The sequence below is a fragment of the Syngnathoides biaculeatus genome, chromosome 20 (genome assembly GCF_019802595.1).
Source record: "Syngnathoides biaculeatus isolate LvHL_M chromosome 20, ASM1980259v1, whole genome shotgun sequence".
In the NCBI taxonomy this organism is placed as follows: Eukaryota; Metazoa; Chordata; class Actinopteri; order Syngnathiformes; family Syngnathidae; genus Syngnathoides; species Syngnathoides biaculeatus.
In genome coordinates this window covers 5993578-6017879 of record NC_084659.1, presented here as the reverse complement: position 1 = coordinate 6017879, position 24302 = coordinate 5993578, and the positions used below count along the sequence as shown (strand labels likewise).

The 24302-nt window shown below is 51.2% G+C and overlaps 3 protein-coding genes across 4 annotated transcripts; 1 reads left to right on the top strand and 2 right to left on the bottom strand.

Annotated features, from left to right (window-relative positions):
- Nucleotides 1-99: 99 nt before the first annotated feature.
- metap2a (methionyl aminopeptidase 2a) lies at nucleotides 100-4203 on the bottom strand. 2 transcript variants are annotated; one of them, XM_061806217.1, is made up of 11 exons: nucleotides 4018-4203; nucleotides 3221-3298; nucleotides 3094-3150; nucleotides 2905-3007; nucleotides 2644-2805; nucleotides 2392-2573; nucleotides 2238-2332; nucleotides 2071-2167; nucleotides 1888-1991; nucleotides 1683-1798; nucleotides 100-580 (listed from the first exon to the last, which is right to left on the bottom strand). In XM_061806217.1, exons 1-11 carry the CDS (start codon nucleotides 4175-4177, stop codon nucleotides 328-330), a joined length of 1407 nt encoding a protein of 468 aa, XP_061662201.1. In that variant the 5' UTR covers nucleotides 4178-4203; the 3' UTR covers nucleotides 100-327. The 2 variants fall into 2 exon arrangements, with proteins under 2 accessions (XP_061662201.1, XP_061662202.1); XM_061806218.1 differs by lacking the exon at nucleotides 4018-4203 and adding an exon at nucleotides 3487-3654.
- Nucleotides 4204-4213: 10 nt separating this feature from the next.
- Nucleotides 4214-13376, bottom strand: vezt (vezatin, adherens junctions transmembrane protein). The gene is made up of 13 exons (XM_061806242.1): nucleotides 13322-13376; nucleotides 12113-12177; nucleotides 11329-11448; nucleotides 9950-10045; nucleotides 9714-9877; nucleotides 9343-9627; nucleotides 8770-8928; nucleotides 7932-8067; nucleotides 7443-7792; nucleotides 7185-7378; nucleotides 7010-7116; nucleotides 6625-6832; nucleotides 4214-6547 (listed from the first exon to the last, which is right to left on the bottom strand). Exons 2-13 carry the CDS (start codon nucleotides 12146-12148, stop codon nucleotides 6081-6083), a joined length of 2322 nt encoding a protein of 773 aa, XP_061662226.1. The 5' UTR covers nucleotides 12149-12177; nucleotides 13322-13376; the 3' UTR covers nucleotides 4214-6080.
- fgd6 (FYVE, RhoGEF and PH domain containing 6) lies at nucleotides 12578-24120 on the top strand. Its single transcript, XM_061806159.1, has 21 exons — nucleotides 12578-12902; nucleotides 13914-15642; nucleotides 17535-17652; nucleotides 18266-18333; nucleotides 18542-18572; nucleotides 19379-19530; nucleotides 19613-19769; nucleotides 19852-19939; nucleotides 20088-20138; nucleotides 20208-20266; nucleotides 20339-20410; nucleotides 20490-20558; nucleotides 20635-20718; nucleotides 20783-20862; nucleotides 21074-21176; nucleotides 21246-21389; nucleotides 21460-21562; nucleotides 22567-22661; nucleotides 22731-22859; nucleotides 22934-23082; nucleotides 23157-24120. Exons 1-21 carry the CDS (start codon nucleotides 12893-12895, stop codon nucleotides 23197-23199), a joined length of 3534 nt encoding a protein of 1177 aa, XP_061662143.1. The 5' UTR covers nucleotides 12578-12892; the 3' UTR covers nucleotides 23200-24120.
- The last annotated feature ends 182 nt before the right edge of the window (nucleotides 24121-24302 follow it).

Below are 24302 nucleotides of genomic sequence, written 5' to 3'. Positions count from 1 at the left end.
GAAAATTACCTCAATAAATGAGAATATTTTTCCACTTTTCTACTAAAAGCTGCCACCTGGTGACATGACTGCGCACAAAAAGCACGATTGGGACGTAGGTCGTCGATGAGCAAATTTATTTTTCCTTACAAAAACATTCCAGGGAATTCCAAACAACTGAGGCGCTGGTTCCCTGCTGTTAGCGAAAGAAAGCCGAACGCGGACCGGAACTCAACCCGCGCTTTTCATTCTTCGGAAAACTGAAAACCTTCCCGATGACCGAATGAGGAGAAGAACTGGTGGAAAAGTCAGAAAGCAAGTCCTTGGGAGCGGGTCGGCGTCGGGCGTTCAGTAGTCGTCTCCCCGGCTCACCACCTCCTTGCAGGTGGGCCTGAGCAAGATGGTGTGCTCGAACTGCGCCGTGTAGCAGCCCTTGGCGTCGCACAGCGGCGGGTACGGGTCCACGATGCCCAGGTCGCACAGGTTCTTCAGCGCCATCAGGTACTTGCTCTCGCCCAGCCGGTCCAGCCACCGGCGGCAGAACGCCAGCGTGCCGAAGTTCTCGTTGATCACGTTCAGGAGGTGCTTGGCCCGCGGGAGCCTGCGAAACGGAACGCAAGTCGCCAAAATGTCAATTTTTCTAGAGATGTCCATGAAAGGGATTTGATTTCCACATATTTAGTTGCGTGTCCTCGGCATTGCGGTTCTGTTGGCTTCTCTAACTCTCACTGGAAGCGTGAAGCGGCCCGGGTGAGAATCGGCGCCTCCAAGTCCGAGACCGTGGTCCTCGGTCGGTGCCAAAAGGGTGGCGTGCCCTCTGCGCGTCACGAGCTGTGACCGAAAGAACAAGATCCCAGATACAAGCACCTCAGGGTGTCCGGGTTCTCCCTTGAAGGGAGGTGACAGAAAAAAATGGATGGATGGATGGTACGAGTAGAATTCAATTCAAAATATTTGAACAAAGGGAAGAAAGTGACTCTCCTCCCAACAATGTATTCGAATATCCATCCATTTATCCATTTTCTAGCGCTTTTCTGGGTCACATCGCGGGGTACGTAGCTTCAGCAGGGATAGCCAGACTTCCCTTTCCCCAGCCGCTTCTTCCAGTTCTTCTGGAGGAATCCCGAGGCGTTCCCGAGCCAGCCGAGAGACTTGGTCTCTCCGGCGTGTCCCGGGTCGTCCCGGTGGGACGTGCCCGGAACACCTCACCGGGGAGGCGTCCGAATCGGACGCCCCAGCCGCCTCATCTGGCTCCTGTCAATGCGGAGGAGCAGGGGCTGAGCCCCTCCCGGATGACCGAGCTTCTCACCCTAATATCTAATATCCTTCAACCTCATTTCTACTCAAATACATATCATTGAAATTTTAGGAAATTATAAATTTAAAAAAATGGCCCTTAATTCTCACTCAACGTTGTCCATTCCGAGAGTGGGGATTCATGGTGATTTTTTTTTTTTTTAAATAATACTTTTGACTTTTTAAAAAAAAATGGATATGTTCTCGAATTTTGTTTGCTATTAAATGTCACATATTGCAGAAAATCTAATTTCATAAATGTATTCCTGTTTAAAATGTCCACTTCATTTCCTCGTAATTCTCCCTTAAATGTTCCCCACAGTTTTACGTGTTTTTTTTTTTTTTTTTAAACAAAGACGAAATGTGGCTCGATTATAACAATGTAGCGAAACGAGAGAAAAGGCGACCTGATGGGCACGTGGCCCACGTCAAAGTTCTTCATGTAGTGTGAGCACTCCATGTCGTCGTGGACCATCCCTTTGCCCGTGCTGCCGAACGTCTCGATGGCATACACCTCGCCTTCCTTCCCCCAAAACAAAAACAAAAACACAAAAAACCCATTTGGACACTTAATCGGAAACGGGACGGACGGACGTTTGTTTCGAAGCCCACCTCCATTTTAGTGGCTTCTCCTCCTTTGACGATCGGCACCGTCTTCCCGGCGTGTATCCTGTACTGGCCGATGGAATGGCCGTTGAGGTTTCGGATGGGTTTGACTGCAGACACGAGCGAGCATCTCATACGTTTGAACACGATGACACTTTTTTTTTTTTATAAACTCGAAAAGCGCGTCACCTTGATATGTTTTGCCGTCCAACTCCACCTCGTAGGACTCCATCACTTCCTGAATGGCCTCCCCGATGTCGCACAGACGCACGTCGATTCCAGCATTCTGCGACGACGGCGACATGAAAGGTGAGCTCTGTGCATTGAAACAAAAAAATTCTTTCCACGCGACGTACTTTGATGCCAGTGTTGGTGGCGTCTTTGACGGCTTCCAGCAGCTTGTCGTACTTTGGGTTGAAGGTGACGGTGAAGGCACAGTCAATGATTCGCCCTGTCGACATCAACAAACATGTAGCGGCCGTTGTGACGCCGCCGTTTTGCCCGACGTACCGTTGACGTGCGTGCCGAAGTCGATTTTGCACACGTCGTCGTACTGCAGGACGGTGGGGTCGCCGGCGTTGGGAGTGTAGTGGGCGGCGCAGTGGTTGAGCGAGCAGCCCGTGGGGAACGCCAGGCCGGCGTGCAGCTTGTTCTCCTTGATCAGCTTCCGGGAGCAGTCCTCCAGACGCTGGCTGATGCGTCGTCGGGAGAAAGTGAGAAAAGCCGAGACGCTGCGTTTTAATGATGCGAGTGCAGACTCACCATATTTCAATCATGGTCATCCCGGGTTTCAGGAACCCTCTGACGTGCTGGCGGACCTGCCTGTGCGCCTCGGCCGCCTGCCTGAAGTCGTTCCAAACCTCCTCGTTGGCTTTGTCCAGCGCTCTCCTCTCCTCGTTGGTGCTGCGCCACGCCGCGCTCCGCCTGGCGCCGCGTGCGCAAAAAAAAAAAAAAGCGCTTCCAGACAAACGTCGACCGCAGATTTGCGCTTTTTTTTTTTTTTTTTTGCGTCCGTGTCTTTACCCGTCGTGCGAAGGAGGGTATTCGCACTCCTGTCCGAAGGGGAAGTCCCCGCCGGGGTACAGATCACAGATGGGGATAGACGGCGGATCGGTCTGACCTTTGGCTGCGGGAAAAAAACAAAACATCACAAATCCTCCCGAACGAGCCACTTCCTGTTTGATTTTGAAGGCACGTCCGCTGCCAACTAACATCCTTTCTTCTTCTTTTTCTTCTTCTTCTTCTTCCCCGCCGAGTTCTCGCCGTCATCTGCCAAGGCGACAGAAAAGGTGATTGGCGGACGAAAAATACACGCGTTGAGGGTCTGTTCGATGCCCACCTTCCTCGCCCTCCTCGTCCTCCATCACCTGCTTCTCGAGTTCCTTCGCGACCTCGGCGACGTCGTCTCCATCAGGACCTGCGACCAAATAAAAACCCGATTAAAAACGCTTCTGTGCTTAGTCAGCAGTATGCGGGAGGAAGTGGGTGGGACAAAGATTCTTATTCTGTTTATTTGTACTGCTGTAACGTCAACTCATTAACATCTGAAACTAGCATTATTGACGTGAACTACTTTGGTCTAATCAGTAAGTCACGCGAGCTTACGTAAGACAACACCCGATTACGAAACCCGTTAAACTGGAGTCTCGAGGAAAGTCGTTGAGGAGGATGTTTAACTTTTCATTTTATAAAATGAACTTCACGTTTGCGTGGCTTTCATGAGGTGCCACGGGCTGTCGAAGTGGGTCTTTTCACGGAGGCAGGCCTGACGTCAACCGCAAAAAAAAAAAAAAAAAACGAAGCCGAACACGCATGGCTAACAAGGACCGCCGTCAAGTCCAACGAGCTCATGTCACTGCACTTCCGGATAGACTTCACAATAATGCAAAACTGTGCTCACTTTGGTTTCCTAGAAGATTAATTTTGCATGTATCCATAAGCTATTCACGCATAACACTGTAATCGCTCGAGGTTGCCGTCTGAAATTCATACACTCGCAACAAGTTCTGCACGCGATTGTTCTAATTTGAAGGCGAATCCAGATTGTTTCCGGCTTTGTACGCTATAAATATGTCCGCCCTGTCGAGGCACCAACAGGTAGCATTTGCTAAGCTAACCGGCGAGCACCAGCCTCACCGGCCGCAGCTGACTTATTCTTCTTCTTCTTTTTCCTTTTCTTCTTGGCCGCCGCCTCCTCCACCGGGTCGGCGTCCTCTCGATCCGCGCCTTCGCCGTTCATCTGGCTCTCCTGAACCTGTTTTTGCTCCGCTGGCTTCTTCGCGAGCACCGCCGCCATGACGATGACGGCCTGCTGCTTGTACGGTGAGCGCGGGGCATTGTGGGAGAAAAACGGGGAAGCGCCTGCGTTCGAGTGATGCGTTCAGGAAACCTCGTCATTTTGGCAACTCTGGCAACCACGAGATGACACTACGGTTTGGGCCAATGTTATGTTCTGGGCGGATGGCATGCTAGTGCGGTGGGGTCCTATCATCCATCTTCCTTTCTCTTCTCTGATCTTAAAACTGATAAAAACAAATACAAGGTTAGTATTTTAATGGAATTGGGTGATTGGTAGTTTCTACACAGAACATGTTAATGATTCCAAATCAGTGGTGGAGTCCAACTGGTCTGTAAATTAGTATTTATTTTGTTCGTCCATCCATGCCAGGGAGAATATTTAAATTCTCTTCCACTAAATGGCAGAAGGTAAAGCAAAGCAAAGCAAATTTATTTGCATAGCGCATTTCATACACGAGGTAACTCAATGTGCTTTACTTGATTAAAGGCATTTGAAAACAAAGAGATAAAACATTTAAAACGGGATTAAAAACAATAAAAAAAAAGACAATTAAAACTGCGTACAGCACAAGTAATATGATCAAAAAGCGGACATATTCTAAAAAGCATGAGAAAAAAATTGTTTTCAACCTGGATTTCAAAACATTCCCGCTCGGGGCTGACCTCGCCTCTGTTGTGTGCGCCATAATAGCTCAATGCTGCTTCACAATGTTTGCTTTGGACTCTGCGCGCCGCTACTTGACCCGAGTCAGTCGATCTCAGAGCCCGACTGGGTTCGGATTCCGTAGGCATTTCTTCCACGTATTCGGGACCGAAATCATTCGGTGATTTATAGACCAGTAGCAGAAGTTTCTCTTCTAAAGTTGACTGGAAGCCAGTGCAAGGACTTCAGGATTCGCTTTGTTCTGGTCAGAACGTGAGCTGCAGCATTCTGAAGGAGCTGCAGCTGTTTTCATATTCTTTTTGGCCAGTCTAGCCAGAAGAGCATTACAATAGTCAAGTCTACTTGAGATAGAAGCACGGATGAGCTTTTCCCGGTCTTTTTGCTCTAGATATGTTCTTCAGATGGTAGAAGGGAGTTTTTGTGATTGATTTGATATGATTGTTGAACAATTAACGAGTTGCTATTCAATTTTTTTTTAGATGCACCTCAAGTATTTCGGACATTGTTTGGTGGTGTGCTGTGAGATTCTTGGATTTGATACGCTAATATGTGCATTGGTTCGATGTTGTGGTTATGTTTAAAGTCAAAGTTGCGATGTTGAACACATTTACGGGTTTGGAGGTTGACTCCAAGCCCGTTTTATCCGCCCTCCATCTTGGCCGGTTAGGAAACATGAGCAGGAGGCAGCATTAAAAAGGACACACCCAACATTATGATTGAACCATATTTTATTTCACATTGGGGAAAAACAGCAATGGGTGTTGCCCTCACCCTCACCCTCAAGGGCAGGGCGAAGACGAGGGAGGAAAGGCTTCCCCGGCAGTGATTGTCCCTCACTCGAGAGTCGTTCATTTCCGAGCGAGCGAGCGATCCAAGCGGTTTGAAGAAGCATCCTTGTAAAAACTTCGGTGATGTCACAATGAACGGACAGAGTGGCCTCGTGAAATAAAATGCTGATATTAAAAATAGCATCCACACGTCATCGTCCTGCGCAAAAAGAAGGTCAAGCTTCGCTTCAGAGTACCTGACCAGAATACTCCAGCAACAAAACAGTAACAAGGCAAACTACAACATTTTCTTTAATCCGAGAATATATTTGTGGTGTTCCACAGAGTACTTTTCCCATCCCACAGTCCAGTTGAGTCATCGTTTGGTGTTGCAGTGAAGGTCGTCTTCACCGGTTTGAGTGGTTCTGGTACCTGAGCAATAAAGAAAACATCTCGACAATCTCAAGAAATCATTGCTCTTCTTCCTCCCCCTCATCCTCTTCATCTCCGAACATCTGCTCCTCCATCTTGACGAGCGAGTGCGATCGCGCCGCCACCTCCGCCGCCACGGACGAGTGGAAGCTGAGCGTCTCCGAGCCGTGGACCTCAGTCAGTCTGTCCATGAGGGAGAAAGCGGGAACTCGGGGCTTGAGGCGGCAGTCCAAGCCGTTCTGTTCCTCGCCGTCACCTTCCTCGCCGTCGTACTGGTGGAGCTCGGATGCCCCGCCTCCCCCTCGGGCGCACGCGGACGTCCTCGCCGGCTCTTCTTCGGCCTCCAAACCGCAGCTGAACTCGGAGGGGTCAGGCGTCCCTCGCTCGTCCTTTCCTTCCGGCGCTTCCTGTTCGTTTCCCGCAGCAGACTCTGATCGCTCGTTTCCGCCGCCATCGCCTCTTTCTGCCGACGCGGTCGCAGCGTCGGAACAGCAAATGGAAGCAGCTGCCGTGACAGGAAATACTCGAGCTCTTAAAAATTGTTTGCGGCTCAAAAAGGCAAAGATTTCTCCGCATTCCAACCTCGGTCGTTGAAAAGCATGTGCTTCCTCTTCATCCTCTCCCCCTCGGACGCACGGAATCCCAGCACGGCCTTCAGCTCGGACAGAACGCGGCGGGACTCGTCCCGCTCGCGACGCTGACGTTGGCGCTCCTCCGGAGTGGACATGTCGCACCACGAGTCCTCGCCTTGGCCGTCCGAGTCCGAATCCGACACGTAGGCCTCGAACTCCTGTGACAATCGGATCCTGTTGAGTCATACTGGTCTCTTTGACACGCGTTTGTTTCACACATTCTGATGATTGCAACTGGGGTGACGACGGGAACAGCAACGACTGCTTCAAAATGAAGTTCAGTTCAGCCGCCAAGCGGGGGAGGATGGAGAAAGGGGGGAAGACACGGCTCTCACCAGCTCTTCTGGAACAGGATCTCTGTCCAGTATCAAAGGATAGGACGGAGGAGTATCAGGCATCTCGGACGCGGAGATCCCAGACCGGTCCAGAACCTCAGCGTTACCTGCAGACGTGATGTGGACGTGCATGAGTCGGGGGTTCAAACTTTTTTCTCATGCCACTCTTTCCTACCGGGACAATCGTTGGCCCGCCTCAGCATGCGCTCCACCTGTCCGACTGTGTCGTCCCAGCATCCGGCGCTGGCCCGCATGTGCGGCCGCAGCTGATTCAGCCTCTCGCTCAGGTCCCGGTAGCCGTCCAGAGTCAGCTGGCTGGGCTCCTTGGACACCATGAGTTTCTCCAGGTCATCCTCCAGGATGATCATCCTGAAGAAGACGTTTGGGTTAGCCGTCCGGAGGGGGGCAAGCCGAGCCTTTACGTGCTTCTCACTCGCTCAGCAGGGCCTTGAGGTGCAGCTGCAGGCTTCGGATAGAGGCGTGAAGGGCGTTGAGCTCCCGGCACTTCTCTCGGGCTCGGGCGCCGCGGTCGGAACCCGACGTCCTGGCCTGCGTCTCGAAGTGGCGGTGAAAGTCGTAGCTGCGCTGCACCTCCCCGAGGCAGGCGGCCAGCGCGCGGTGGAGAGGCTCGGTCACGGCGCCGATGGAGCGGTGCAGCGCGGGGGTGTCTTCTTTGGGACCGCCGACTTCCTTCAGTTCTTCCTCTCGTCTGCGTGGAGACATGAGGAGGGCTAATCGGCGGAAGCACTCTGAGCTTTGCCCCACCCACAGCTGGAACAACATCTGGAGGACGACAACGTCTCGTTTAGTCAAGTTTAGAATCGTGCAGAAAACGTTATCATTTGCAAAACTTACGGATTCACAAAGTTCGGACCGACACGGACATTTCATTTCGCCGCGTACGCTAAGTTTGAGCGCCCACCTTGAGGGCGGGCAGGCTGTAGTCGTCGGTCAGCTCCCGGGCCTGCTCGTCGCCCAGGTGCTCGATGCCCAGGCCCAGGCCCAGCTCCTTCAGGGGCACCGCCGAAACGTAGTTGGTCACGTTGTCCACCTCCGAGCTCAGCGGGAACGTTGGCGGGCGTTCAGGAAAACAAAAATCCACCTCGTGGAAATACACGTCGTCCTTATGAATAATGGGATTCGTTGCTGTTGCCTGACGCACACAATTTGACCGCTGCACTGAAGATATACAGTAATACCTTGACTTAAGAGTTCCCCGAGCCATTCCTGAATTTATGCTTTTGACTTGTGAGGGACGGGAAAAAAAAAATGAAGACGCAGTAAAGTTCACAACAAGCAGCAGCAGTTTGGCAGATAGCTAATCAAGAAAAAATACCTGTACCACTGAACAAGAAAATGGCATGTTGCATCATTAAAAGAACTACAAAACTTTGTTACAGATTCAAGTCTGCTAGCTAGCTTCATGCTAACACGCCACAGACGGTTGTCGTCGATGTTGCGGTCCTTTTAAACCTCTTTAGCAACTTGTATTTGAGCACAAAGGGTAGCAACACGTTTTGCAGTCAGCGCAACAACAACACTCACCCGCATATATTGTTTATCCTCTGCCACAAACAACTAATATCCGTGCATCTTCGCCAGACAACACAACATTGCACCACATCATGACGCACACTCCTGAATTATTTATATTCTATTTGATTATGTTATGACTGTATAATTAAGTCAAGGCGCCATCATGGAAGTGGTACCCCGAATGATCTACAGTCTAGACTTGAGTTGAGTTTGCCACGCGTGACGTAAGAGGATATTCCTTGAGCATGTGACAGGTGGCCCTTCGCGAGGCTCTGAAGGCCGAGCGGAGGGCCCGGTACAGGGCCTTGCGGAGTCCCATCAGCTGCTGGCCCCGCGGCGCCGGCCCCGGCCCCGCCCTGCTAAAGTTGCCGGCCGCGCTCACCCTGTCGAGCAAACTTGACAAATGAAATGTGATACAACTGTGGAGACGTCCCGAATTGGTAGGAGGACGGCACACAAATAAAACGCCAAACGGGACAAAATGGAAGCACCATGAGCCCCTTTCGCACTGCTCGTTTTTTTTTGTTTGTTTTTTTTTTTGCATGGCTATTGTGGAAGCAAAATGGAAATCCATATGCAAATATCACAGCTTCTGGGGTCATGTTGGGAGGTCGCGTATCAGGACTGATTTTGTATGGCTAAGTAAATGGACCAATTGTTGCAGAAAGGGGCTTATGGCTCACGTGAGTTCGTTCGGCATGTTTTGCTCACAGTTTGTCTTCTTTCCTATTGACGCATGCGGCGAGCGAATACAAATGACGACGGTGGCGACATTTGGACGGGACAAGCAAACTTACAGGGTGAAGCCTCGAGAGATGACCTCCGTCTCCTGCACCAGCCGCAGAGCCTTGCGCGACATCCCCGTCAGCGTCTTGCCGTTGTGGACCAGCGCCCGCAGCTGCGAGGCCCGGGCGCGGACGGCCCGCAGGGCGCCGGCCCGACGCCACAGCGCCGCCGCCCGCACGGCCGCCCACGCCAACGTGGCCAGGCCCCACGGGGCGGCCGCTGGCGACCACGGGCCCCCGGACGCCGTGCACAGACCCAGCAGAACCGCGGCTAGGCCCACCAGACCGGCCCAGTCCCTAAGCGGACACGAGGGGAGCTAAATCCGCACGCCGGTGGCAGAACTGTCTGTCGGATGCAGTCAATTTATGGGCCATCCCCGTACCACGATGAGAAGAGGCCGGGTCGAGGCGGTGCGTCGGCGCGATCGGGAGACGAGGAAAGCGTCAGCACGCTGGGGTCCAACAGCTCGATCAGCTCCACGTCCTCCTGCAGCAGCACGTCCTGGTCCAGGATGCAGCGCACGCAGTACTCGCCCAGCACGCCGTCCTGTCAAAAGAGGAGCTGGGTTCAGGCCCGGGGTCGGCCGAGGGTCTCCTGATTCTGCTGGGTCGCACCCACCAGCTGCTGCTGCTGCTCCAGTGCGTGAAAGGAGGCTGCTTTCCGAAGCGGGCTCCATCGCCACGCGGCGTCAGCCAGCGTCCGCATGGCTCCAGCCTGCACAGGTCCGGAAAACAAAACAAAAAAAAAAAAGGCTTTCTGCTTTACTGTTAGAAAAATTCAGACAAAAACATTGCATCGCATTTTTGGGAAGCCAAAAAAGGGCAAATCTTACAGGATTAAATTAAAACAAAAAAAAGTTGTAACTATAACAATTAAGGCCTTCTTTAAGAAAAATGTTATTAGGGAGAACAGGTGCTCTTTTTTTAATATTCTTTGGAAATAAAGGCTCAATATTATCAAAAGTCAAAGGAATACAAGTTTTTGAAAAATAAAAAATGGGGATAATAAAAATTTAATTTTTTTTCCTGAGACCCAAAATATTACAAGACTACTGACAATATATATGAGATTATTATGGACTAAAGTCAAAATTCCAAAAATTGGGATTATTATATAAAATCTTTTTTTTTTAAGTAAAAAAAAAAAAAAAAGTGCAACATTACAAGAAAGTTAATTCATTATTTTGTTCAGTCGGCATTATCGATCCCGTCTAGCCAGGCCGCGGGCCGACCCATTTCCCGTGGGCAAGGGAGGAGGGAGGGTTATTAGTCATACTGATCACCGACTGGGGTAGAGCAGAAAGTGCAAATATTTCATGCTAACTGTGCACAAATGTGAGACTTTTTTTTCCGCTTCTAAACGCTAAGCAGGATTTAACAGAGCGGCCGCCGACACGTCCGTCGTTAACAGATTAGTCCGATAATTACGCTTTCGCGAGGCGTCGACGAAATGCTCTTTAGGAAAGGCCAAAGTCGGAATGACATTCCCCGCTCAGTCCGGCTTTATCCGAGATCCGGGAAGCGACTCGCTGACTAAAGATTTCCTGTCTTGATGCAGCAGAGGGGAAGTTTGGCACATGGTGAAAGTTCCAGAAATGTGGAGGGGGGTCGGGGGGGGGGGCTAGCTGGATTATTAAATAATTCTGGATGTACCAGGGTGCGCCGAGAGTGGCTATACACATTTACGTTTTTAAACGGGTACTGTGAAACATGGTCAAAAATTTGAGTTGAGAAAATATAAAATATACTTTGAAGCAAAGGAAGGGTGGATGCAAGATTAAAAAGCAAGTCAGGATTTAAGGATACATAAATAAAAGTGAGTCTGAGAGAGGAAAGGGAGGAAGTAAGAAAATGATGCCAGGAAAAAAAAGCCCGTTGAGAAGAGACGAAGTTCGGTTTCAGCCAAGGGACGACGGAAGGATGCGGATTACGCTGTCCTTCACTCGTTGATCGAGCCACAATGATAACGTTCCCGTTTCTGAATAGGACAGCAGTGACCTTTGCTTTGTGGGGAACGTCCCGAGAGCCCGGGTCGCCATCCTTGTCGCGCGCCGCCGTCCGACATGCCTCGAAGTCCGTGTGTCCTAAATCGTGCAGGTAGCGGAAAAGCGGCGAGTTCTGCAAAGCAAACACTGAGGTGAGAAAGCTTCCGACGTTACGGCCACCTGTTGAAGCATCTTCCATCAAAGCGATCACGTCCACACACACACACACAAAAAAAATCTGAATCGAGTGCAATCCGGACCGGGATCATGCACGAGTACAAATCCGGATTGTGTCCAAACACACACACGCAAAAATGGACGTCATAATCCTCCTGCTGTCAGCATCATTGCGTTCCCCGACTGGACACCAAAACAGATGCATGATGGGAGCACATCTCTTTAATTTGCGTCACATAAATGCTCGAAGGATAATAATACTCACTTCCATGGTCACACCGATCTTATTTTGTCGCCATCCAGATGTATCTGCTGTTTTATTTTTTTCGTTTTGTGTGTCTGTGTTTTTTTGGGGTTTTTTTTGGACCAGAAACGACGCATTGGTTCCATCTGTCTGGTCATCCCGACCCACTTACTGCAATCGATAACCAATTTCAGTCCCCAAAATTGCCTCAGTTTATCATAAAACCACCTTACATAACCCAAAAAGGCATCAGCATTAATTTCGGGCTTTTTTCTTTTCTTTTAATAAACAGGTACTTTATAACGTGTGTACTAAGCTAGCAGTCCATTTGTAGCAGCATGACAAAGCATCGGTCGTACGAACAAGTGGTACGAACCTCAAACACGACATCTTCGTCGAACTCTTCCGTCATGGCGCTCCTCCATCGACGCGCGGCTCGCTCTGCATGTCCAGTTTCGGGGCGATTGGACGGGGAAGAGTCGGCCGAGAAAGAGATGGAGTTGATAGTTTAGCCGGTTTACTCAACTTCGCAAAAGAACTACAATTCCCAAGCAAAGATTCGGCCCTGCGCGTTTCTTCCTTGCGATACACGAAAAGACGACAGAGTGTTTTAGAGCGCCTCTGGTGGCCGGTTGAGGCGCGTGCCCAACCGTTAGAAAATCCAGGCGAGGAAAGGCACAAAATCTACGCGGAAGCAGAGGGGATGCGGCGTCAAAATAAAATACTTTACCAAAACGAACAGTTGTAAATACAACAGATTTCGGGTATACGAGTGGGAGTTAAATCACTTGTAAATTTCCCGTCAAGTTTTTCAACGCTCCAAGGCTGCAAAAACACACCGTTGTTGACAATCGGCTTTAACTGTGAATCGACAACAGGAAGTCACTTGTTCGTGTTGCTTATCTCTTGTGGGGACCGACAAAACTTGCCGAAGCCGAAAAACTTTGGGAAAATGGAAAAAGCAACAAGGACAACGTCGTTATCGGTGGATGCCCGAATGAGATAAGGAGGAAGAGCGGCGGTCGGTTGTGATTCTCCCGCAGTGGATTTCCGAGTGACAATGCTGGCGAGGCAGGAAAGAACGAAGACCTTGTCGCGCTTCCATTGAAAGCGAATTTGCCTTCCTCATGGAGAAAGCAGCAGCGAGTCTGGAGTCATGAGCACAGGTTTGTTTCGTGCACTCTGATCTGTTCCCTGCGCTTTCAACTAAAACGCTCTCAGAATACGCATCGACGTGGAAAAACAACTTTAAAGTTCGCACCCGCTGCTTTTTTAACTGCTAATTACAGCCTTTCCTGAAGAAAGAAAGCAAAAAAAAAAGAAAAAGTCGCCTCCACATAGCTCGTACAATAGGATTGTCTCCACGTCATTTTTTCAAAGGGCCTCAATCAAGGTATAATTAAAGTGGCTTTCCGTTAGAAGTGGCTGACTTGCAGCTTGTGGTGGTCAAAAGTCCTTTTTTTTGGTCCTCCAACATCTGTCGTGCCGTTGATGCTGCGACTCCAAATGGTCAATCTTTGGTTGCGCGTTCGGCTTTGGCGTCATTCAAATGTTTTTTTTCTTTGTTTTGTTCGTCTTCCAGTACCTGACGAGACTGGCCAACCGCCCGTCGGTTCCCGTACAAAGTACGTGATGAGCTTTGACGGCGTCGTCATCACAGCTGGATGAATTCGGCGTCCACTGGTCCATATTTAGGGATCAATATTTGAATGCCCCTTTGCTTTTTTTTTTTTTTTTAAATTATTATTATTTTATTAAAAGGAGCTGAGATTACACTTTAAAACGTGACATTTGCTTCTATTTTTGGTCTGTGTCAGGATTCCTGCGTCCTGTCCGTGGTCTCAGCAAGACGCGTCGGTCTCATTTGCACGTCAAATCTGAGCCCTGCTTTCTTTTGACAACTTTTTACCTGCCGCGCGTTACGTTTTGCACGATGCGCCAAATTAGCGTTTCGAGCGAAATTATGTCACAGATTCTTGGTCCACTGCAGCGAGTGAGTCAGTTGCTCCTCGCAGCTTTTCCGTTCAAATTGTGACGCATGATGCGTTTCACACATTACTCCCCTCTTAAACCTTGCTCGTCACTCCATCTTGCTACTATTTGAGGGAGGGAGGGAGGGAGGGAGGAAGTATAATGCTCGTGTCTTTTGACTCCTTTCTTGTGCCGTGTACATGCAGGTGTGAAGAAGCCTCCGTTAGCTCCCAAACCTAAACTTCCCGCCACAGCCAAACCTTCGCCCCCGCCCGTGGCCCCCAAGCCGGGTCTTGTCGCCGCATCCCCCGCCTCCGCCCATCCTTCTCCCGCCACTCTCAAGAGGACAAAACCAGCCCTCGCCCCCAAGCCCTGCATCCCAAAACCCGCCGGCCCTCCTCCCCCCGCCGCCTCGCCGCCGCCCAAAGTCCATCTTCTCTTATCTCCGGGGGAGGATCTTCAGGACAACCTCTCGCTACTCAACACCAGGAATGGGATTTTATCAGCGCGGGAATCGGACTACATTATTCCCACGTGCTCGTGCAGGCTGCGGGATTGCTGCCGGTGCCCACGTGCGGAGAACGGCCAGCTCGACGCGCGTCAGCTGAAGAACGGGATTCACCAAGGAGCGCCGGCCGGAGCGGAGGAATGTTTGCGCGAGGGTGCAAAGGTGGACAAAAAGCCTCGGGACAAGCCTCAGAGGCAGAGACGCTTGGACAGGGGGGGCGACGAGGGGAACCCGACTGGCGCTGATTCAAACGCGGGCCCCGCCGAGATCAGCTGTGATGTTGCAGGCAGCGTCATCGCCTCCTCCCCTTCCGCGGAACATCTGGAGCAGCTGGAACGCGGCGACTCCTCGGTGCCCGCGGCCCCGAGTAAGCCCCTCCCCGTCCCGCAGCCCCGCAAGCACAAGAAGCCGTCCCTGGTGAGGCAGGACGGCGTGGAGGGCGCGGCTCACAACGGTCGGGCGCCGGGCGCCCCGAGAGAGGAGAACGCGCGCGACGATGAGCCCGGCGCTCCCGTGCCGCCTCCCCGCCAGACCTCCTTGTCTCCTCGCCTCCACAGGACGCACCGGGCCTCCCCAACGCTCAACAAAAACACCTCCCTCTCCCTCAGCCTGCTCTCGGCGCCTCACCCGGAGTGCCAACGAGAGGGCGAGGAGGAGGAGGAGGAGGAGGACGGCTACGGCGATTTTAAGCTGTACCCCGTGACCCGCAGCCTCCCCAAGCAGATCAAACTGGGCTGCCCACCGCCCCTCCTGCACACCAGGAAGGCCTCCTCAGCTGAGGATCGACCGGCGAGACCGCCGCCCCGGAAACCTCAGAGACTCAGCATGCCCGCCCTGCCGCCTCCCTCCGTCTTTCCCCCGGCGCCTCCCCACGGCCCCATGAGGGAGCTGCCCGCGCCCCCCCAGGAGAAAACTTCCTGGCGCTTCAGCCGGCCCGGCGTGACCTTCTTCAGTCGCCAGATGCCCACCCGGAGCAGCGTGCCGCCCAAAAGTCGGGCACCCGCTCTAGGGGGCAAGCAGCGGGCGCAGTCCTTCTCCGCCGCCGACCTGCTCAGCCGTGTGGACCCCGGCAAGCGGAGCCTCTCCTTCCGGAAGCTTCTGGAGCTGCGTATGTCCGTCAAGATGCTGCCCAAGCTGCTGGGCAAGGGCGGCCACTCGCCGGACCGCACCGACGCAGAGTCCAAACGGGGGGACCGGCCCAACAGCTGCATCGGCGGAGTCGGCGTCGGCACCGGCGACGACCACGACCACGACGACGACGGGAGCGCGGAGTACGAGAACGTCCCTCTGTACGAGGAGATCCCCGAGTACATGAACTTGCCCTTTCACAGCGGCAGGCTGCGCTGGTCGCAGGACGGCGACGATTCGGACATCTACGAAGCGCAGGACCCTTACCAAAGGTTCCAGGAGGAGGACCAGTGCCACGGGTAGGATTCGCTCCTTTGGATTTTCTCCTGTCTTCATCCGGGACACACTCGAGGGCTTTCACGGTGAATCGAATAATTTGATTTCAAAAAAGGGTACAACTAAAATCTCTCTGGAAGCTTCCTCGGGATGATTTTTACACACGGAGTTAGCATTAGTAAGAATATTAATACGCGAGCTGCCAATATACATGCCGAGTTCGTCGACACGCGCACGTTAGCCGGTTGACAGCGAGTCAATGCTACACTCTGGTTTGCTGACGTCTCTCACCAGGCCGGGCCCCGCCTTTTAAAGCCAAACACATTCAAAGTCGCAGATGTTACAGAGGAACGTGAGGATGGCGACCGCAAGGTGATTCCGCACACGCACGCATCGTCGCGTTTAATACTACCAAATCTTGAATACTTGATTACACGATTCTAAACATATTCAAGAGCTGCAGCTGTTATACATTTCATAAATCTGACAGCAGGCCGCCAAAGAGTATATTTACTTAAACATGATAATTATGATCTCGTACCAACTGACTTTGTAGTACAATATTTTCTGAAAAATAATGCAGAACTGGCTCATTTCCGGCCAGCAGTCAAAAACGTATGTTTGGGATTCCCGATTTCAGTCATCTTGGACACGATTGGTTCTTGCTCAACTCATGCAGTCCGAATCTCATGCGCCCCCTCATCTGGTCTATTTTTTTTCTTTCTTTTTGACCTTTTTTAGATTGTGTGGGCGCTGGACACCTCTAAATAAAATCCATTTTTATGATTATTATTACTCCATTTCACCGTAATGCATTTCAAAGCAGGTAGAGTAGATTCAGCTTCAGCGGTTTCTTCCTCGGGCCCTCGGCATATTTTGGAGGAAATGACTTGTCATTTTTGACTCACTCTGCTAACAAACATAACCTCCTTGACACTAACCCCAAGCGGGCCCGCCTTAGCGCCCCCCCCCCCCACCCCCCCATACATACACACACTCCCAGGGTCCCGGTCCAGGTGCCCGGCGCTCTCCTGGCGGCGACAGGCGACATCGGCGCGCGTCGGCGACCCGCGGAACGGTCCCCCGGTCTTCCTGTGGGTTATTTTCAGCGTGCAGGGCAGGAAATGTCTGAGCATCGCGCAAAAAAAAAAAAAAAAAAAAAGTCACACGCGGGTCCAGAAGTGGGAAAATAAATGCGCAGCAACCGCCGGCCTCCTCCGCCTCTGCTGGCCTTCCTCGCTCTGTGTTTAGCCTTCTCGTAACCTCAACTTTTTTGGGGGGGACTTTTTGAGAGAAGAGAAAATGTCAGCGCGAAGCTTTGTTTGCATGTTGCCGAATATTTCGTGGAGAGCAGAGGAGCAACGCCGTGGCTTTACTACACGATTATAAGCGTGGGACTGTGGTAGTTATTGGGAGCTCACGGCAGTTTTCTTTTGTTTTTAATTTCCAGAAATGTGTGTGGGAGAGTTTGTTACGGTCCGAGGGAATCCAAGTTGAATCATAATTCCAAATATTGCGCTACAGTGAGGCCTGCCGGTGACAGCGTTGTCCTTTTGGGCCATTTTATTTTATTTTATTTCTTTTTTTTTTTTCCTACTGGAACTGGGGCCTTACACAAGGTCAACGGAATTCAGAACATTTCCAAATTGCAATCAAAATGTCTGCTAGATAGCAGCGAAAATGTCAGAAAAAGCCTGCCGGAGCATCAGAATTTTATTTTGGGTTCATCAGCTCGCGAGCCCGGAGGAGAGCGGATCAGGCAGCGCCGACGTGTGAAAGCGCGACAGACCTTTGAGGCCAGCACGCGTCGGCGCTCGCACACCTCACAGACGCTCTGACCCGATTCTCAATCGTTAACAAGCAACGTTGCTTTATTTCGGGTCCGATCACGCCGGTCTGTTTGTGTGTCGAGCAGCGACTGGCCGGGGAGGGACGTCCACTCCGAGGAGGAGGACGAGGACGCCCGCAGCTGGAACGAGGAGGACGACAGCTCGTCCTCCAGCAAGGAACACGTGGACGAGGCCGACAGGCAGGTGAGCGCATCGGCGGCGTTCGTTCGGACGTGGAGGGAATCGCGTCGGGTTTTACTCGGAACCGCCTCCGTGTGCCTGACTTTATGTCTACATCCAGGGCGAATAGTTTTTTTGTATCGTTTTTACCTCAAAAATTGGCTAGTTCAAATCCATCCGTTATCCGAGCCACTTATCCTCACAAGGGTCGCGGGAGTGCTGCAGCTTTTTTCCCTGACGGACGACCCAGGACACGCTTGCGGCTGGCCCGGGTACGCCTGGCGATCCCCGCCGAAGTGCTGAATGAAGTGGCTGGGGGACGGGAAGTTAGCGCGTCCCTGCTAAAGCGAACCGACCCCGGATAAGTGATAGAAAACAATGGATGGATGGATTATGTAACTAGCCAAGCAGCTATACTAATATAGAGCCAACTTTCCACTTTAAAAATCATGAGCACAAAAGTCTTTCCCAGCCCAAACCAATTTCCGTACGTGTCCGATAGCGAAAGGAGCACTCGTGATGCCGCCAAGTGGTTTTATAGCCAGCGCCCAACGGAGATAACGCGTTGGCTCGATAGCCGCGAACGCCTCGCCGCTGATCGTGAAACGGATGTGTGCTCGCTCTGTCGCTCTCGCAGCTGGAGGACGAGACCAAGCGGAAGAAGGTGGCGCACATCGCCCGGGAGATCATGAGCTCGGAGAAAGTGTGAGTTCTGGCTCCGGAGACCCCTCCCCTCAAAATAAGTACAAAGTCTGTTGCATTCATACTACTATAAGAAGTACAATTCAGCCGAGTGCATTAGCGGCCGCCTTAATGTAGGTATGCAATTATTTCAAATAATGCTGCATAATTTCTTGTGAATTATTTTGAGGGAACGTGAGCTTTTTTTTTTTTTTTTTTTTTTTTTTTGCAGGTTTGTGGATGTCCTCAAGCTTCTCCACATCGTAAGTGTCCCACGACCCTCGGCAAAAGTGCCATCCTGTGGCTGGGAACTTGGGGGGGGGTTCTGTCCAAGCAATGGGGTCCGCTTGCATTCTTTTCTGCCCGTGAACGCGGCAGCTGCTTCCTCCCGCCACCGAGCTGACCTCCACGCATGCACGCACACGCCGACGCGCGTCACGCCGCACGCATTCTTGTGGCGGGCTTGAAGGTTTTTGAAGTTGCTGGCCGACGTCCGCCGCGCGGGCGTGTCGATGAAGTCATATCATATTACATAATGAGATGATCGCACGGTGTGCAATTACAACCGCGCAGGCACGTGGCTGCCTCGCGCATTTATAGAACAAACCACTTAAAGGCAATACTGGATGAAGGCATGCATTTCTATTGATATTTAGTGTGTATCGTGACCAAAAAAAATACGAATCTAATACAACACTCATCAGAAATGTCAATTTTTAAATGGAAAAAATGTAAACAGATTGCTACAAACTAGGCTCTGAGATTGACATAGCAACGTGTTGATGCTGAAATCTGATTGGACAAGAAAAAAATCTTAACATCCATATACATAAACACGAAGCAGTGTAGCAAAGAGAAATGTAAACGATGGCTTGTCGGCAATAAATGAAGTACAGAATCAGAATTAGTTTTGTAAATGTAACTTCTGCTTTTGGTTCTGACCGTGTTTGGGGGAAAGGGAAACGTTTAGTCAGCGCGTCCGCGTCCTCGCCGCTTCCTTCCAGGTGGATGCGAGGGCGCCGACCGGACCGCGCGTCCCAACTGAGGCCTCCTTTTTTTTGTGCTTCAGGACTTTGGGGACGCCGTCGCCAAGGCGACGCGTCAGAATGGCAAGCCGGTGGTGGACGAGCGCGTCCTCAGTCAGGTGCTGTACTACCTGCCGCAGCTCTACCAGCTCAACAAGGACCTGCTGCGGGAGCTGGAGGACCGCGTGGCGCACTGGTACGGGCACGGGCACGGGCCCGCTGAAATTTACACTCCTCGCCCGTCGCGTGACACGACCGCCTGATGCGTCGGTCCGCAGGAGCGAGCACCAGCGCCTGGCGGACATCTTTGTCCAGAAGGGCCCGTACCTGAAGATGTACTCCACGTACATCCGGCAGTTCGACAACAACGTGGCGCTTTTGGACGAGCAGTGCAGGAAGAACCCTCCCTTCGCCGCCGTGGTGCGCGAATTTGAGGTAGCGAGGCTCGTCGGCGACAGACGAGGAGCGCCGCAGCGTTTCCGTGAAGCTGATCGGGCCGCGTGTTGTTTTGGCGCAGATGAGCGGCAGGTGCGCCAGCCTTGCCCTGAAGCATTATCTGCTGAAGCCTGTGCAGAGGATTCCTCAGTACCAGCTGCTGCTCACAGGTGGCTCCTCGTTCTCGAGCTCTGCTAAAGTATCGATCACTGGTTCATTGATCGACCCGCCTGTTCATTTGTGGGTGAAATCGACCCATGCGAAACACTCGAAAAATTCTGATCGACTTCCCTTCCATCCACTCTTTCCCTTTTCCAGATTATCTGAAGAATCTGCCACGGGACTCTGAGGACTACAAGGACACTGAAGGTGAGATTAAACCCGGCACGAGGAAGATTCCTGGACCAATGCCCGTCTCAAACCTTTTTGTCCACGCAGCCGCCCTCAGCATCGTGAAGGAAGTCGCCAACCACGCCAACGACATCATGAAACAAGGGGTGAGAACGCCCCCCCCCCCCACTTTTAGTCTCATCTTCATTGTTGCGATTCTATTTTTTTTTTTTTTTTAGGACAACTTTCAGAAGCTCATGCAGATCCAGTACAGCCTGAACGGCCACCACGAGATCGTTCAGCCGGGCAGGGTAAGAGCCCCGCGTCGTCCGTCTTCCTGAAGCTTTGAGGTGAGGTGGCAAAGGGTTCACTTCCAGGGGGTTCCCGCAGGTCTTCCTGAAGGAAGGGACGCTCATGAAGCTCTCCAGGAAGGTCATGCAGCCGCGGATGTTCTTCTTGGTGAGCCGCGGTCCGATTCGGCCGTCTTCCCGCCGTCTCTCCCGTCGCGTCACTCCTCGTCTTTTCGTCCGTCCAGTTCAACGACGCCCTGATGTACACCACCCCGGTCCAGTCGGCCCAGTACAAACTCAACTGCGTGCTCTCCCTCGCTGGCATGAAGGTGCGACGCCTCGCGCGGCAAATCCCGCCGCGACGCTTGTTGACGCCGTGCGTCCTCCCAACAGGTGAGCAAGCCCAGCCAGGAGGCCTACCAGAACGAGCTGAACATCGAGAGCGTGGAGCGCTCCTTCATCCTGTCCGCCAGGTCGGAACGTCACGTGCACTTCTAGGAAGTGACGGAACCCAGAAATGTGTTCAAATTTCCCCTACATTCTTGGTTCAGCCGTAAATATGCCGCAATCTATTCTGTTTATTTGACTTCAAAACCTTCAGATTGAGTGGCGCAAGGATGATCTGCATTTGGTCAAATTCCACCCAAAGCGTCTCACGGCTGACGACGTGTTCTCTTCCTCCAGCTCGGCGACAGAGCGCGACGAGTGGCTGGAGGCCATCGCCGAGGCCATCGACGACCACGCCAAGAAGAAGATCAGCTTCATTTCCAGTCGCAGTCATGAGGAGGTGATGCGCTCGTCTGGCGTGGGTCCGTTTCGAAAAAGCTCCTCTCTGACCGTCGGGGTTTGCGCTCAGGCCGACGGCGCGCTGGACGGCGGCGCCCCCCTCGGCTCCAAGGCCCCCATCTGGATCCCCGACCTGAGGGCCACCATGTGCATGATCTGCACCTGCGAGTTCACCCTCACCTGGCGGCGCCACCACTGTCGCGCCTGCGGGAAGGTTCGCTCGGACGCCCGCCCCGACCCTTGCGGCCTCCGGCTCACGGCCTCTCATTCTTGGACTCCCGCAGGTGGTGTGCCAGGCCTGCTCGGCCAACAAATACTACCTGGAGTACCTGAAGAACCAGCCGGCACGCGTGTGTGACCACTGCTTTGACAAACTGCAGGAGAACAGTGAGTGTTTGTATCGACAAGGCATAAAAACAAGAGTATTCGGGTTTTGTCAGTTCAGCTCACCTGGTCTTGATCACATTTTTGTGATTTGCACCATCCTGCACTGAGAGTACTGATAGTTCACAAAGGCTCGATTCATTGTACTGCAGTTCAATTGAAATCATTTGGCTCGGCTGTTTTATTAGCACGCCAAAAAAGCTAAAAATGCTCGACCAATTCAAACATACTATACTATAACCGTAATTTTACGGAACGGATTATAAGCCTCACCCAGTACATTTGGAAAGTAAATACCGTTTAGTACATACATAAGCCGCACCTGTGCAAAAGCCGCAAGTCCCCACATTGAAACGCGAGATATTTACAAAGGAAGTCGGTACACAGAAAGAGTTTTCAAAGTTTTAATGCCTTATCTTAACATAGCAACAACATGGGCGCACGAACAAGGCTGGTAAAAAAAAAAAAACATACCGGTAAAAAGCTGCACAGTAGCAACACGGTAGCACAGCACTAACAGGGCCAGTTAAAAAAAAAACAAAACATACTGGTAAAAATCACTGAGACACGGCAGTAACACAGCAGCGACAAGGCTAGCGCAGTGCTAACAGGGCAAACATACAAAAAAAAACATACCGGTAACAGTCACTTCCTCGGCACATATATTCCACCAGTCTGACTCTTACCTTTTCCGCTCGAGTGCCCCCTGGCGGCCGTGAGGAAAAAAAAAATGCACAAATTAGCCGCATCACAGCATGAGCCGCAGGGTTGAAAGCGTGTGGAAAAAAAGTCGCGGTTTATAGGTCGGACATTACGATATATGAATGAAAGGATCCTTTGCCTGGAGTACGAGAGAATAGCATTCATTTCCACGCTCACACGTGGGGGCAAAACCAAAACCTATCAGCAGGTGGTTTCATTCCGTTTCTATGAACAATATCTAATGCAAGCATTCAAAAAAAATAACATGATGGAGCAGGCGTGGAAACCCACAATGTTACTTGCAGGTGACCGGCGCGCCTCGTCGTCCGTGTCCCCCATCAAATCGGGAGCGTTCTCCTTCACCAGGAAACAGAAGAGGATTCCGGCCGCGCTGAAAGAGGCGAGTAGCGAGCGAGGTGAGCTGAGACGCGTCGTAGCGGTCGCGTGACCCGCTGGGCCCTCTCCCCAGGTGTCGGCCAACACGGAGAACTCGTCCATGAGCGGCTACTTGAACAGGTCCAAAGGCAACAAGAAGCCGTGGAAGCGGCTGTGGTTCGTCATCAAGAACAAAGTGCTGTACACGTACGCCGCCAGCGAGGTAACCGGCGCCGTCGTGTTCTCGCCTCTCTCTGCTGTTTCGCTCCGTTTTGAAATCGTCTCGACCGGCGGCAGGACGTGGCGGCGCTGGAGAGCCAGCCGCTGCTCGGCTTCTTCCTCCGCGAGGAGAAGAACGGGCCGGCGCAGAAGCTGCAGTTCAAGCTCTACCACAAAAACACCCTCTTTCACATCTTCAAAGCCGACGACATCCCCACGGCGCAGAGGTAAAAAAAAAAAAACGCGCCTCCCACCCACTCGACTCCAAACCCGATTTGGACTTCACGCTCTTCCCTTTTAGGTGGATTGAAGCCTTTCAAGAGGCCATGATCCTCGAACAGTGACCAGGACGACGTCGTGCCGCTTCAACCAGGAGATGGGACATCGTTGCCCCCCCCCCCTTTTTTTTTTTTTTTTTTTTTTTTTTGAAACTGGAAACTTTTCTTCTTTTTTTTTTTTCCCCCTGCAGCGGTGGCTCGAAAGCCAAAATGTGTCCAAGTGGACACGTTTTCCACCGGGAAGTCCTCGATCAGGATCCCGTTGAAGCAAACGAAGGAAAACGACTTGTGAAATTCAAGCAGGGTGAAACGTAAAAAACACTCCCAATCATTTGGAGTGGAGCAGCGTTCTGATGTCAGAAATAGGAAGTTGCTGGAATCCATCTCTCCAAGTAGAGATGTTATTTTTTCTCTTTTAATATTCCAAGTAAGTCCCGCCATACTTTGTGCGTCTGACAGCATCCTGGACAAAACTGGAAGTGAATCAAGAAAAGTATTTTTTGTAATGTTGAGGCGCCCTCCGGGTAATATTTGACAGAACGACATTGACGTTTTTTTTATCTGATATTTATAATGAACGATCAAGCAGGCCACCATTTTGCAGTCAGCTTCTGTTGACTTTCATCATTTTTTTTTTTTTTATGTGGAAAAAAACATGGTTGCACTATTCATTGTGGGCGCATTTTGAAAGTCTTCCAAAAGCAAAACCGTTTTTGTTGTACTTATTTTTTTTTTTTTTTTTTACCATTGATCAACTAATCAAAGTCATTTGTCAGTATTTTTATCTGCCACCTTGTCGGAATGGGATTAAGTTCTTTGCTGCATGTTGTTCTGCTCAGAGTTGTCATTTTAATTTTGGATTCCTCATTATTGTCCTGATATGAATTTGTCAGGGCTTAGAAAGCCCGTGTTTGCTCATGATTGTAGATTAACATTGACTATTTTTTAATAACTGTGGAGGTAGAGTCTCCGTCATTATAAACTGTCAGGCAACAGTTTTTTAATAAAATATATGAATAAATACGGTGTTTATTTTTACGTAACAAATCAGAATATTTGGCGTTTCAAACTTCACATATTTGCATGAACAGTTTCTGCTTAATTCTGTCATATAATTAGGATTCTGACAAACTGAGGAGGTTGACTTTACTACAAAACAATTATTATAA

Bases quoted from the DNA above. Each gene is read 5' to 3' on its own strand.
- metap2a (XM_061806217.1), bottom strand. From the start codon at position 4,177: ATGGCGGCGGTGCTCGCGAAGAAGCCAGCGGAGCAAAAACAGGTTCAG. The intron at 3,151-3,220 runs GTGGGCATCGAA...TCGCCTTGGCAG, and splicing joins GGACGAGGAGGGCGAGGAAG to ATGACGGCGAGAACTCGGCG. The intron at 2,806-2,904 runs GTAAAGACACGG...ACGCGGCGCCAG, and splicing joins TACCCTCCTTCGCACGACGG to GCGGAGCGCGGCGTGGCGCA.
- vezt (XM_061806242.1), bottom strand. From the start codon at position 12,148: ATGACGGAAGAGTTCGACGAAGATGTCGTGTTTGAG. The intron at 7,793-7,931 runs GTGGGCGCTCAA...GTCGTCCTCCAG, and splicing joins ACAGCCTGCCCGCCCTCAAG to ATGTTGTTCCAGCTGTGGGT. The intron at 6,548-6,624 runs GTTGGAATGCGG...CTGTCACGGCAG, and splicing joins CATGCTTTTCAACGACCGAG to CTGCTTCCATTTGCTGTTCC.
- fgd6 (XM_061806159.1), top strand. The intron at 20,411-20,489 runs GTAAGAGCCCCG...GGGTTCCCGCAG, and splicing joins AGATCGTTCAGCCGGGCAGG to GTCTTCCTGAAGGAAGGGAC. The intron at 20,719-20,782 runs GTGCGACGCCTC...TCCTCCCAACAG, and splicing joins TCTCCCTCGCTGGCATGAAG to GTGAGCAAGCCCAGCCAGGA.